Source organism: Mus caroli, chromosome 16 (genome assembly GCF_900094665.2).
Source record: "Mus caroli chromosome 16, CAROLI_EIJ_v1.1, whole genome shotgun sequence".
NCBI lineage: Eukaryota > Metazoa > Chordata > Mammalia > Rodentia > Muridae > Mus > Mus caroli.
Window position 1 is genome coordinate 45,983,510 of NC_034585.1, and position 15,495 is coordinate 45,999,004.

At 36.2% G+C, this 15,495-nt stretch overlaps 1 protein-coding gene across 1 annotated transcript in view; it reads left to right on the forward strand.

The window, feature by feature from the left end:
- Positions 1–15,495, forward strand: part of Myh15 (myosin heavy chain 15) — a 139,567-nt gene that overhangs the window by 51,373 nt on the left and 72,699 nt on the right. The window contains exons 16-21 of the mRNA XM_021185004.2: positions 466–598; positions 3,155–3,222; positions 4,084–4,171; positions 6,182–6,299; positions 7,148–7,271; positions 9,754–9,890. Coding sequence (XP_021040663.1) covers positions 466–598; positions 3,155–3,222; positions 4,084–4,171; positions 6,182–6,299; positions 7,148–7,271; positions 9,754–9,890 — 668 coding nt within the window. The remainder of the gene's footprint in view (positions 1–465; positions 599–3,154; positions 3,223–4,083; positions 4,172–6,181; positions 6,300–7,147; positions 7,272–9,753; positions 9,891–15,495) is intronic.

The following is a 15,495-nucleotide window of genomic DNA, read 5'->3' on the forward strand; positions in this document are numbered from 1 at the left end:
ATCCGGGTCTAGCTTTTCAGGTTTGTTGGGGTGCCGTGGAATGGGCGAAGTGGGAGTGCTGGGTTCTGATGATGGTGAGTGGTCTTGGTTTCTGTTAGTAAGATTACTATGTTTACCTTTCGCCATCTGGTAATCTCTGGAGTTAGTTGTTATAGTTGTCTCTGTTTAGAGATTGGAGCAGAGGCTGTGTTCCACTCACCAGAAGTCTTAAGGTCCCGTGGCGGGTGTCCTGGGTAACTGGCGGGTGTCAGCTGACTGCGCCCTAGCTACCCGAAGGGGCGAAAATGTAACATTTAAAAAAATCTACTTGGGATACATGACAGCCTTCTGGAATATTTCTCAATATTGTTAGTAAATTAATACAAAAGGATACAATTTGTGGAATTTTTAAAAGCAATGTACAATTTTCCATATTAATGTATACCTTTTCTTATTTTATTACCTGAAACCCATGCCTTTCCAAAGGTCCCTTATAATATCAGTGGTTGGATTGGAATGAACAAAGGGCTTCTTAATGAAACAGTGGTGGCTCTATTTCAGAAGTCTTCCAACAAAGTCCTGGCGAGTCTCTTTACAAAGGACATCATTGCTGGTAGTGGTAAGTTAGTTTTCATACAAGTTTTACCTTCATCTCAGATTGATTGGTGGCCTGGCTTCTGCATGGATCCTTTTTACTTTCTCTTATAAGACTTTCTGTTTTCTGTGATGTCTTTCCTGCCCTAGAGTGTTTATGACTAGTCCATGCTTTTCTCTAGACTTACCTACAAAAGAGAAAAATAACAACATAGCTTGATGCATGGTTTGGGGTCAATAATTCTCAAATATATATCAAAGACCAATCTGGCTTTATGAATCTTAGTTGGATTTATTGGTTGGAAGTTTAAAGCAGAACAAAATAAAAAAGATTCATGTAACACTAAACACAACATGAGTAAGAGGTGCTATTCATAGCCAGAGACAAAAGGATGATGTGCAAAATTGGAAGTTATTGAGACAGCCTTGTTAATTATACCTGGCATTTATTTTATGTGAACATGGTTTGAATAGTTGGCTGACTGTATTTGCCTAGGACTTGGCAACTTGCTCAGAGTTAGTTATAATTTGCTTTCTTATTAACTTACAGGCTACATCATACAGAGAAACATTTGAGCAAAATTTAAGAAGTTTTTAGGCAGCTTTGGGTCAAAATTTGTGTGTGTGTGTGTGTGTGTGTGTGTGTGTATCTGTCTGTATTTCTATCTATCTATATATCTATGTATCTATGTATCTATCATCTATCTATCTATCTATCTATCTATCTATCTATCTATCTATCTATCATCTTTGGATTATACAGGTTGAAAAATCAAAATATTTCCCCAAGTCTCTCCATTTTTTTTCTTTGCAAAATGGAAACACTTGGTAAATATTAAATCTAGCAAGTTCACATTCCCTCCACACACATAGGGTGAAGTGTCTCTGTTCTTCTGTCAGTAGCACATGCACTGTCACTTCCTAACATTCTCACCTTTATATTATTTTATACCCAGCTTTACATTAATTCCTGGTCTCTCTTATCCTGATCTAGGCCTCCTAGTTAACATGGTCAAGAAACAGATGAAGAGTTTAGCTTTACTAGATTCTTCAGCACATGATGATATAATTAAGATGCAAGTCTGCTATACTTTTGGCTTTTATCAAAAGGAGATAAAAGTGTTTAATTTCGATAATTTGGGGGAAGTACGGTTACCTTATTCTATTATTAGGTTTTTGTTATTGTTGTTTTCTGTTTTAAGGACTGTGTCTTGACAGTAGCTGGGCTCAAACTTCTTATCATTATACTGCAGTCTCTGAGAAAACCAGGATGACTGAAACAGAATACTGTATTTTCCTTTTGTCTCAGTCTTTTACGGTGTCTAAAGTTGGTGAGATAGTGACTGCATAGTTTACAGTTCTTAGTTGGCTAATTGTCTGACAATTCATAAAAGAACCAGAGAGGAAGGATGGCCAGATAATTAGAAAGGAATTTGGAGTCTGTATGTTCAAGGTGTGCTGCATTCTTTTCATCCAGAAGGGAAGGATGGAAGGGAAAGGAGGAACTTTGAAAAAAAAAACTTATTCTAGCACTTCTTGTAAATAATTGCTTCTAAAAATTCTAACTCATCCTCACATTAAATTGTCCACAAATATCCTTACTTTCTCATGACAAGTTGTTGTATTTTAGACCAAAGTTATAGTTTCAAAATGTTGTCAGGTCCCATTTATAAACAGGTAAAATGGTGTACACAGAAGTCATGTGATCCACTTAAAGGGCATAAGCCTCCCAAAAGGACATTAATGATTAAATTTCATGGCATATATCTCTACAGAGTTACTATTCAGATTCACAAAATATGTGTTTAAGCTTTCTCTACTAACTGGTGTCCTGTAGTGTCCAGATTTCCAGTGGCTTTTGTCTTTTCTGCTATTGTTGATCTGAGTGGGTTAGAGCTACAAAGCTGTTTGTTAGATATTTTAACTTAGTGTTAATTCTTTTGCTTCAGTAGTAAGGAATGGGAAATAGATTTGCCTTTTTAAATAAACCTTGAAAGCACTTGGGTGTTGCCATAAGCAGTCAATGTAGGAAAATTTAAAAGATCAATGTAAAAGCACCTATCTTATCACACAGTAGGTAGTGATTAATAACATTTTGGTTTGCAGGTCTCCCAAGATGTTTCATTTGCAGTCAATTATAATCTCACTGTGCTTAACACAACCAAGATAATGATATCCAGAATAGATATTCTGTAACTTCTCTTAAAATAAAACTTAAAATATTTCCATATTTGTTATATGATCTACGAAATCATTTTCAAGCTTGGAGTATTCTACTGTATGATATTTATTCATAATTTAACACATCTTAATAGACATTCCCTAAGTTCACTTTTGCTCAAAAATTTCCACAGTGACTAGATAATGGTTGAGTTAGGATCTGTATATAGATTTCTGATTATTTCTTTAGGGAGAAACATCATAGGCATTTTGTGAAGCATATACATGTTCCTAAAGGTTTTTGGTACATATTATCATGTTTTAAAAACTTGTATGAATTTGTTTTTATCCAGACTGTTATAACATTATATATTTGGGAAAAAAGTTTTTAAATTTTCTTTTTTCTTTTTTGCTTTTTAAGCTACACAGTTTGGTGAGAAGACACACAAGAAAGGAACATCTTTCCAATTGATTACATCTCTCCATAAAGTAATTTACATCCTTTAAGTTGGTTAAGTAATTATTATTATTCCGTGTGTGTATGATGTGTGTGAACATGCATGCCATAGCACTCATGTGGAGGTCTGAGAACAGCGCTGCGAACTCAGTTCTCTCCTATCATTATGTGGGTTCTGGGGATCAAGCTAAGGTGACTAGGCTTTCATGGAAAGGACATTTCCACTAAGGTGGAAAAGATGGAGCTATCTTGTTATTGTGTAGGGCTTTAGAAGTCACTAGTGGTGCACTGACTTGGTGCTTTGGTCAGCCCTCACTATTCCTGTGTCTGGTGTGACTCTTGACTCATAGTGACTCCCACTGGGTAGAACTGTTCTTAGGCAATAGGAAGCTAAGCTACCTCAGCATCTACCTCTCCAGAGTTTGGGTCTCCAGTGCCTCAAGAGAGGACTAACTTTGGTGGTGCTGGGTGTATAGAACCAAGCCAAGGCTGAATCAGCACCACAGCCTTTTCTTCCCTTTCTCTATCCTGCTTTCTCCACTCTTTCAAATAAGTGCTTTAAACAATCTTGATAGTGATTCTGAAGTATCTGACCTAGAATAAAGGCTTTGTAAATAGAAAAGTGGAGAAATGACTTCTTTTGTAAAGAAATCTCATTTCTGAGCTTCAAAAGCTACAGCATTCAAATTCAAAGCAGGTGGAAATGATTCACAATGGAACTATGTCTGTTGGGTAAGTATTGACTTGCCACAGGGAAGAAATAATGTGTTTGGTAAGCATGTAATACTATTGAATTCATGTTGTGTATCAGATTCAACTGACAGATTTAGACTTTCCGGGGTTATTTTACAGCTTGAAAAGTGATTTTGTGTTTATTATGGCTTTTATTTTAGGAGAACATAAATAAATTGATGACAGATTTGAAATCAACAGCACCTCATTTTGTGAGATGTATAAATCCTAATAAGAACAAAATTCCAGGTAAGAACTAGACATCTTTACACTTTGCAATAGAGATTGTATTTTGGTTCAGCCCTGTTGAATGTATTTTGAAGAATTATTTACTATTTCCTTTATATATGAGTATATTTTCTCATGGAAAGATGAGAGAAACTGAGATATGAGGTCTCTGGACCCTCATTCAGGCTTATTGAACTTAATTCTTGGTTGTTATACACAAAGATTTCCCAAAGTATGCTTCAAATTAAATTTTTCTTTGAATTTTAGGTTAAAACGTGGATGTGCTTCTATTTAATTCATTAGAAAGAGAAACTATTTTTTAAAGGGATTGAATATTAAATCAGGATGATATTTTAGCACATGAATAGCACTTGCTCTTCATTTTCTAAACTGACCAAAGAGATCATTTCAGAAAAATGTTAAACATTTTCTCTAGTAATCTTTCCAATATTATCTTCCTTAGCATGCCTATTTATGTAATTATGTACTTCTGGATGGTAGATACTTTTGCAGTGAGTTAATGACGGAAGGATATTAATGAGGGAATGGTGGTAATTTTCCCATTTGTAATTCTCAAAAATAATTTCAAATTAAACTATCTGGACCACAGTCCTGAGGTCATAATTTAAAGCTTTTCAGCAAACTCTTTGGAATAATAATATTCTTAGAGCTTTAGTCTGAGGTGCTTAAAGAAACCTATATATGACAAGCACTGTGTCTTGGGAGCATCAAATACTCTTGGAACTCATATCATAATAGTGCTGATTATGATTTGTGTGGGTCTACACTGGCTTGTATTTTTATTAATATACTATAATTAAGAAACTAATCTAATGATCTAATTAGGTAGACTGTGATTTCAAACAATGCTACTGGAATTTTTATATGGAGACATTTCAACATTATAAGTTCATGTGTGTGTGTGTGTGTGTGTGTGTGTGTGTGTGATATTAGGACTTCCACACATTCTAAATAAAGATGCTGTATTTGAGCCACATTCCCAGACTTCAGCTAGGCTTCTGAATGCATCTAAGGGCCCTGCTTTGGTCTAGCAAAGAACACAATCAGCTGCCTCTGAATTTTGGAGCAATTCTGCTACCTATTAACTGAATTCTATTAAATCAATGAGAATTCCATCAAGTTTTCAACAAAATCTTTATGCTATAAAACAATCCTTCGTATGTAATAAAGGGGATGAGTGGGTTTGATCTTAAAGTGTCAGAAGCTTCTAACCACCCCTGACTTGTTATAAAAGATCTAGTCCTTACCATAAGAGGATTGGAGTACTGACATATGGTTTAGCTTAGATCTGTGATCTAAGATACAGAGACATAGCAGACCTTTTGTACAGGGAATGGTCCTTGGCTTTGTCCAAAGTACTTGATGAAGGTCACATATACTGGTCCCTTGGAAGGGTTTTCAAAGGCTTCCATCAGAGATTCCAGCCGACAGCATAGAAGGGCTGCTCTTTTTGAACAAAGTGGTAATAGAGGAATGCTCACACTATAGAATAAATGAAGACACTGGCAATATAATAAGGGGAAAAGGAAGGCCAAATGTGGCCAAATTCAGTCTAGGCTTAAATGCAAACAGAATTTTGTTGTTAGTCCACTTTCCCCTTTCATTTCACATATCCTGCCTGTAGTCCCTCCCTCCTCCTGCTGGAAACGGCAGCTCACTTTTGTGCTCTGATCACCCTCTTTGGCTGCTTTTAGTCATAAAATGCATGGCTTAAATATATGATGTCAGCCATTACAAATAGCCAAATACGTGATCATTTTTATGTTCCTTGAGAAATTGCCTATGATGTCTTCTATATCAGTATGTTGTACATTAGAAAAAATTGTAGGTAAATCATGTCTATAGGATCTTTCCTAGTAGAACGAGTACTGTAAGTGTCATTGGGATGGGAGTTAGTGAAGTCCTGTGAATACTCACGCCCAGAGTACTGAATTAAAATGTTTTTATACCTGAGATGTAGCAATGAAGGTAATATCTGGTATGATAGATGTTTGTATCGCTCTCTTTTAGGTGTAATGGATCCTTTCTTGGTTCTCCAGCAGCTGCGCTGTAATGGTGTCTTAGAAGGAATTAGAGTATGCTGTGAAGCATTCCCAAGTCGGATGCTATATGATGACTTTAAGCAAAGGTAGTCATATATTGGAGGTTCCAAAATTCTAAAGCCTTCTGTTCTGTTTCCTCTGCGTGGAGTGTTTATGCCTACATTGTTCATTTGCTTGGTGTACTCCACTCTATAAACTGAATTTTTTTTTTTTTTTTTTGTGGTGGTGGTGAGATAGATACATGCTAACATAGCTCCATATTATTTGTTCTTAATACCGATATTTATATAGCTTTGGTGCCTTTAAATCTCCTTTAGTGGATATTGCACACATATATAGAAGAAATATATATGAAAGGAAGATGGAGAACCTGCGATGCATCTCGGAAGTGTACATGCTTAGTTGCTTAGTGGCTTAGTTGCCACCCAATCACGCCGGTGCTGTTTTAGCAGCTCTGAAAAGAAGGATGCCAGCAATGTGTAGGTGGTAGCAGGCAGGGCATCTCTACTTTCTATGTCCTGAATTTGAAAAGTGAAAACTATCATGTTTGTCAAGGAAATTTAAACAAAATAGGATAGAGCTAAAGGAGCACCTGTCTGGAAACTGAAAGATATGTGCCTACAGTTCATCATCAGGGTTAAAAGCATTTAGAAAAATCAACTAAAGCTTTCAGTTTTCCCGTCAATATAATAAAGATCCTTACATGCTGCCCATTCCTCTCTTCTAACCCAGTAAATTAAGTTGATCACCACAACACTGTCGAAGATATAAACTGACCCATTGGACAGAACACTGATACTATTTTCACTAATTGTGACCCGGAATTTTGTTATCGTTGAGTGTATAGGAAGGTGAGATAGATATCTGTACTAGCATTTTCTCAGTCATTTCGCATTACTCCCTGTGGTATGACCCTGGTTCCATCTCATACTAGATACTGCATTCTAAACCCAAGAATCTTTTCAAAGAGCAAGTCTGTGAACAGCAGAAAAGCAACTGAAGAAGTGCTTGACTTCTTGGAGATAGACCATTCCCATTACCAGTGTGGAGTCACCAAGGTAACCCAGAATGTCCAAGAAGGTATTTGGAGGGAAGTGGGAGGAAAGGTTGAGTATTTCAAAATATAGGTAAATGCTTCATTATTAAATAAGTTCTTTAGCTCCGGTGAAGAGAAATAATAAAAATAGAGGCAAATTCATAAACTTCAATTCTGTTTGAGAAAGAAAATCCATATTTGCTTAAACAAGTCAAGATTTCATTTGCTTTATTGATTTCAGCCTTTAGGGTTAAATCTAGGAACTTGAACATTCTAGGCCAGCACACTGTAGCTGAGCTACACTCTGTGTTGCATATAAATTTGTATAACTAATTGTCTAGCCAAATTTGTGCCAATCTATAAAACACTGAATTGACCTTTCCGAGATATAAAACAGAGTAAGAGAGTGTAAACCAGGTTCTCAGAGATAATGCTTGCCTATGTGAAATGTCTTACGTAGTAGTCTGCTGCATTGGAAAAGTGTATTACTTGAATAATTTAGTAACTTTAAAAAAATCATTTATAAACCAAAACCAATTTATTTGAAACATGATCATATAAATTCTACATTGCCCAAGAAACCCACATATTTTTGGAAATTTCTGGGTAATAGGCTTGATCTTATATGGTAGTCAATACCATGTTGTTCTTAATGACATCCATGTAAGACTATTGCTTTTTGAAGGAGAATGGGAGAATACAGGATGAAGAGTTTTCTATCTGTCTGGTTTCTGTCTATCCATCCTCCCCGAGCTTTGCCACATCATCATCCTGCCTCAGCCTCCTGAGTTGCTAGGATTTTAAGTGTGTGTAACCAAACCTATCCAGTTTTATGAGTGTTACTTGATATTTTGAATGTTACTTATATTTTGAGTATCTAGGCATCCTGTTTATTTGTGGTTTCTTCTTTATAGCTCATTGTTTTGTCATATGCCACTCACCAGGGCTAAAGCTCACATGAGCTAATGAGAATCCTAAGTGACCTACATTCAGGAGGGTTTCATCATGGATGCGCCAATGAAAGTGAGAGGGACCTACTGGCAAGAGGGAACATATTTTAAGCAAAGATTCACTTTTACAACTGTTCAAAGTACCTCTAAAGAAGGGCCACACGTTTTCTTCTATGAAGTTTGTGTCTTAAGTAGCTGTTTACCTCACATGTTTTCTTACTGATTATTCACAGGAATTTCCAAGTTTCTCTGTGTAGGACAAAAGTATCTTCTAGTGCATGAGTCAATAAACTGTGGTGCTACAACTATACGGGCAGTTTAAACATCACTTCCAGTATGCTGGTATTCCTTTCTCATCTAGTGCCATGGTCCCTTTATGCGTACCTGGTTTCTGTGATTACTCCATTCTGTAAACTCACATTGGAGAATCTGGAGCTGAGAACTGCAGATGAGAGAGAACATGTATGTGACTTTGGTCTTTCTGGATCTGGGTTACCTCACTCAATATACTCTTCAGTAGGCCCACCAATTGTTTTTACAAATCTCATGATTTCATTTTTTTCTTTATAGCAGAGTAGTATTCCATTGTGGTACACATCACACTTTCATTATCCACACATCTGTTGAAGGACATTAGGGTTCTATTTCCTGGAAATAGTAATATCAATGGACATATTATTACAGAATGAATAATTTCATGGGGTTCCACTCATACCCAAAGAACCACTGGCAACTAATGACTGTCAGATGAAATGAGGCTTTCCCAGGGATAAGCCCTCTTATTGGTTATAGAGGGGAGGTCTTCTCTGAAGCAATATATACACAAACAAGAATACTGTATGTAATAGGATATATCTATATCTATCTATATATGTGTATATGAATGTGTATGTGTGTGTGAATGTGTGTACATATGTACACACATGGGTACATGGGTGCATACACATGGAGAAGGAGAGGAAGAGGTAGTGGGAGAGAGAGAGAAAAATATGCTATTAGCTTGGAGGGGAATATTAGAAAGATTCAAAGGAGGAAAGCTAGAAGGAAAGGGATGGGAAGAGGCATCGAATTTCATTTTAATTAAAACATGTTGAGAAAATAAAATCCACTGCCAGCATACTAAAATAATTTTATATTTTAAAAACCAGACAAGTGTTCAACATAACTGTTGATGACTCACCATCCCAGAAATATTTTTTGCCCTGTCCTTCACAGAGATAATTGTAGATTCTGCCACGTCCTTTGGAGTGCTGTGTGCCTGAGTCCATTTTAAAAGTTAAATCATGTTCTTTAAACATTATTATTATTAATCAGGGGGAAGTACAGAGGAAATGATCAGGTTGCCAATGTATCCAATATACAATGTCCTTTAAAACCTTTAGAGTTAGAAAATGAAATTCCCTAGGATAGAAATTTTACACAATGAATAAACATGTACAAAGACATAGGATTGGTACAGCTCTCCCAGTAACTATGCCAGTTGTCCATGGCATCTTTCAAAAGACTGCCGAATTCATCTGATGAGTGAAATTGTGTATGATTGACTTCTTTTAGGTGTTTTTTAAAGCTCTCATACTGGACCAGTTAGAAGAAAGAAGGGATGAAAAAATATCTAAAGTCTTCACTTTGCTCCAAGCCAGAGCACGAGGAAAACTGATGCGCATCACATTCGAGAAGATTCTAGAAGAAAGGTATTAACTCTCCCTGCTCTTATTCCACTTCAATTCATACCTCAACCAATACGACTTTATTTCAGTGCCCTATAGTAGTTTGTGGTACATAGCCTAGTCTACTGAGTCTGAGTGTTGAAAACCTCCATACAAAAAAAGACAGTATAAAGGGCCTTTCTGTCTTCCCAATGATCTAGATATTAATTCTGTTTCTTCCTATTTTCACTTTGGGAAGGATAGTTAATGTTTAGGATTATGGACTTTGGAAAAAGAATGTGTTTCACAGTTATGCCAGTAGCACACCTGAAAATATGGGCACTCACCCAAACAAGACTAAAATGGTAAATTTGATAGACATGCCAATGTGGAAGGAAAAAAAATCTCCTGGGGATCTCACCCTAAAGAACAATAGGCAACTATCAATTGCTGAGACAGTGGGAATTATTTGTCTTTTCCAAGGATAGGCCCCATAAATGGATATCCAATATAGAACAGTCAGTTCTAAAATCATATCTATACAATTGGACTCAGCAGGCTGTATTTGTATATTCATGCATATACATGTAAAAGCAATAATCAAAGAAAAAGAGACAACTTGAGAGAGAGAGAGGGAGAGAGAGAGAGAGAGAGAGAGAGAGAGAGAGAGAGAGAGAGAGCAAATATGATAGAGATTGGTTGGAGGGAGAAAAGAGAAGGTGAGATGTGATATAATTGTATTCTAATAAAAACACATTTAAAAAATTGGTACACATACACTAAACTAGCTCAGTAGAAGTAAAGTCCCTGTGTGTGTGTGTGTGTGTGTGTGTGTGTGTGTGTGTGTGTGTGTATGCTATGCATGCTCACACATGTGCACACATATGTGCTCTGGTCACTCTTACGTTCACTCTCTCAGCAAGTATGGATCTTAATGACTTATAATTGTAGCTCTCTTGTTTCATATCAGGCATGTTGAATAGAAACATTTATGATTATACTTGTACAATTTGGTGTCAGGTCTTTTATTTTTTTTCTAATTTTTTAGTAGAACCATGCAAACAAAGCTAATTAATTCTTTAAATGAACAAATCTTGAACAAAAAGTTCAATATTGGTTATAATTTTTCCTTAGTATAGTTTAACGTCTGGAAGAAAGCCCACAAGGCTTGGTATAAGTGGTTTGATTTATATTTTGTTAATTCTTTTTTCCAAAGATGATCAAGACCATAAAATTTATTAGTGAGGCAACTCCTGAGGATCTTTCGCAACTCTCTTATCAGTGTAGCATAGGAATTTAATTGCAAGGACCATGTCTTTTAAATTATTTTTGTTTGTTTAGTTTTGTTGTTACTTGAGAGAGAGTATTATGTCAGCCCTGGCTAGCCTAGACCTCAACGTGTAGACCAAGCTGGCCTTGAAATCCTGGTAATCCCTTATCTCTGAACCTCTTAAGAATGCTGGGATTGCAGGGAAGGAGGGATGGTTCTATATATGGAAATCCACCAATGTAATCCACTATATAAACAAACTCAAAGGGAAAAAAAAACATATGATCATCTCATTAGATGCTGAGAAAGCATTTGACAAAATTCAATATCTGTTCATGATAAAAGTCTTAGAAAAATCAGGAATTCAAGGCCCATAACTAAACATAGTAAAAGCAATATACAGCAAACCAGTAGCCAACATCTAACTAAATGGAGAGAAACTTGAAGCAATCCCACTAAAATCAGGGTCTAGACAAGGCTGCCCACTCTCTCCCTATCTATTTAATATAGATTCTTGAAGTCCTAGCCAGAGCAATTAGACAACAAAAGGACATCGAAGGGATACAAATTGGAAAGGAAGAAGTCAAAATATCACTATTTGTAGATGATATAATAGTATAATTAAGTGACCCCAAAAAATTCCACTAAAGAACTCCTAAACCTGATAAACAGATTCAGCGCAGTAACTGGATATAAAATTAACTCAAACAAATCAGTGGCCTCTCTCTACACAAAGGATAAGCAGGTTGAGAAAGAAATTAAGGAAACAACACCCTTCACAATAGTTACAAATAATATAAAATACCTTGGTGTGACTCTGACTAAGCAAGTGAAAGCTCTGTATAGTAAGAACTTCAAGTCTCAGAAGAAAATAATCAAAGAAGATCTAAAAGATGGAAAGATCTACCATGCTCATGGATTGGCAGGATTAATATAGTAAAAATGGCTATCTTGCAGAAAGCAATATACAGATTCAATGCAATTCCCATCAAAATTCCAACTCAGTTCTTCACAGAGTTAGAAATGGCAATTTGCAAATTCATCTGGAATAACAAAAAACCCAAGATAGCACAAACTATTCCCAACAATAAAAGAACTTCTGGTGGAATCACCATCCCTGACCTCAAGTTGTACTACAGAGAAATTAATAAAAACTGCATGGTACTGGTGCAATGACAGACAGGAATATAATTGAAGACCCAGAAATGAACCCACGAACCTATGGTCACTTGATCTTTGACAAAGGAGCCAAAACCATCCAGTGGATAAAAGCATTTTCAACAAATGGTGCTGGTTCAACTGGCGGTTAGCATGTAGAAGAATGCAAATTGATCCATTTTTATCTACTTGTACAAAGCTCAAGTCCAAGTGGATAAGGACCTCCACATAAAACCAGAGATACTGAAACTTATAGAGGAGAAAGTGGCAAAGAGTCTTGAAAATATGGGCACAGGGGAAAATTTCCTGAACAGAACACCAATGTCTTGTAGTATAAGATCAAGAATCAACAAATGGGACCTCATAAAATTTCAAAGCTTCTGTAAGGCAAAGGACACTGTCAATAAGACAAAAAGGCAACCAACAGATTGGGAAAATATCTTTACCAACCATAAATCTGATAGGGGGCTAATATACAATATATACAAAGAACTCAACAAGTTAGACTCCAGAAAACCAAATAACCCTATTAAAAACTGAGGTGCAGAGCTAAACAAAGAATTCTCAGCTGAGGAATATAGAATGGCTGAGAAGCACCTAAAAAATGTTCAACATCCTTAATCATCAGAGAAATGCAAATCAAAACAATCCTGAGATTCCACCTCACACCAGTCAGAATGGCTAGGATCAAAAACTCATGTGACACCAGATGTTGGCAAGGATGTTGAGAAAGAAGAACATTCCTCTATTGCCAGTGGGATTACAAGCTGGCACAACCACTCTGGAAATCAGTTTGGCAGTTCCTAAGAAAATTGGACATAGTACTACCTGAAGATCCAGCAATACCACTTCTGGGTATATACCCAGAAGATGCTCCAACTTGCAGTAAGGACACATGCTCGACTATGTTAATAGCAGCCTCATTTATAATAGCCAGAGGCTAGAAAGAAATCAGATGTCCCTCAACAGAGAAATGGAAATAGAAAATGTGGTACATTTACACAATGGAGTACTAGTCAGCTATTAAAACCAATGAATTTATGAAATTCTTAGACAAATGGATGGATTTGGAGGATATCATCCTAATTGAGATAACCCAATCACAAAAGAACACGCATGATATGCACTCACTGGTAAGTGGATATGAGTCCAGAAGTTCAGAATACCCAAGATACAATTTGCAAAACACATGAAACTCAAGAAAGAAAACAAAAGTGTGGATACTTCAATCCTTCTTAGAAGGGAGAACAAAATACCCATGGAAGGATTTACAGAAACAAAGTTCGGAACAGAGACTGAAGGAATGACCATCCTGAGAATGCCCCACCTGGGGATTCATCCCATAAACAACCACCAAACTCAGACACTATTTTGGATGCCAAGAGCTGGTTGATAGGTGCCTGATAAAGCTGTCTCTTGAGGGGCTCGGCCAGTGCCTGACAAATGCAGAATTGGATGCTTGCAGCCATCCATTGGATGAAACACAGGGTCCCCAGTGAAGGAGCTAGAAAAAGTACCCAAGGAGCTGAAGGGGTTTGCAGCCCCATAGGTGGAGCAACAGTAAGAACTAATCAGTACCCCAGAACTCCCTGGGACTAAACCACTAATCAAAGGAAACACATCATGGTACTCATGGCTCTAGCTGCATACGTAGCAGAGAATGGCCTAGTTGGTCATCAATGGAAGGAGAGGCCCTTGGTCTTGTGAAGACTATATGCCCCAGAATAGGGGAATGCCAGAGGCAGGAAGCGAGAGTGGGTGGATTGGGAAGCAGGGGGAGGTGGGAGGTGATAAGGGATTTTTGGAGAGGAAACTAGGAAAGGGGATAACATTTGAAATGTAAATAAAGAAAATTTCTAATAAAAAAAAGAATGCTGGGATTGGTGATGTGTACTACCACACCTGGTTCCAGTTATGCATAAAGTTTTCAATTTCTCCATATTTATTTCATTTATTTATAAAACGAGGCCATTATAACCCATTGTTTCTAAATTATTTATCAGAAATTATTGTGAATTGTATAAGATTCATAAAATACAGATAATATAGTACATTGTCATGGAACCATCATCAAGGAATACCAATTCCTAACTTTTTTATATAATTGCTGACAATTTAAAAATTAACTGCCACCATTGAAGCCCTTGAATATTTTCCTCCTTGATGCAAATCTATTTTCCCCAGATCACAAATGGTTTATTATTTTCTGTCACATGTATAAATATATAATTCATGTAAAACTATAATTGCATTCTTTAGTATGTAAAGAGCTATTTTTCTTTTTCTCAAGACAGGGTTTCTCTGTGTAGCCCTATGTGCTATACAGATATCCTTAACTTGCTGAATGTTTTTACATACTTACTTCATGTAAATAATTTTCCTTATGACATTTTTTGGTCTGTTCCCAAAGCCCCCTTTGAAGTAAATCTGTGTTGATGAATGTAGGACTCATAAAATCAAGATCATTAGTTTTAATTGCCATAGAGTAGCCCATTGCTTAAATATACCACCATGTATTCCTTAAATAGCACAGATTAAATTTGTGCTATTTAAAATGTCATGCGCCATTACAGTGTGTTGCAGTTTTCCAGTGATATTTTAATATTTCCCCATTCTTTACATAAGATATTCTGAAGATGATATAACTTACAGTGTTCTATCCTCTGATTAGTTAATGACAAAGCACAGATAGGGACTGCAATTCTCAGGGTTTTAGGTTGCCTCCAATTTTGACTTTGTAGGATACTGTTTTCTGATTTACAGCTCAGCAATTGTCCGTAAGATTCCCCTTGCCATATACTTTCATATATGTGGTATATTTCTGACATTGGCAAAAGCTATCATTTGCATTTAAAAATGATATTAAAATTTTTGATGTATTGTTTAAAGAGTATTGCCGTTTCTTTCATTTTCTCTTGTAGAGCATTTAATTTTCTTTTTTACATAAGGAACTGATTAAATTTTTTATCTGTATCTGTTAACACATTGTCTCCCTAAATTAACCTATAAATGTGTTGAGTTTTGATAAATGTTTAAAACACTTAACCTACTTTGATTCACACTGATACATTTTGTTATAATTTTACAATTAAATTTTTAAAAATGAGTTTACTGGCCTGAAATTTTATTTAATCTATATTATGCTATATAAGCTTAGACAAATATTATTCTAATCCTGTAAAAGATTTAGAGAATGTTTTCTTTTCCCATACAGAATTTTTT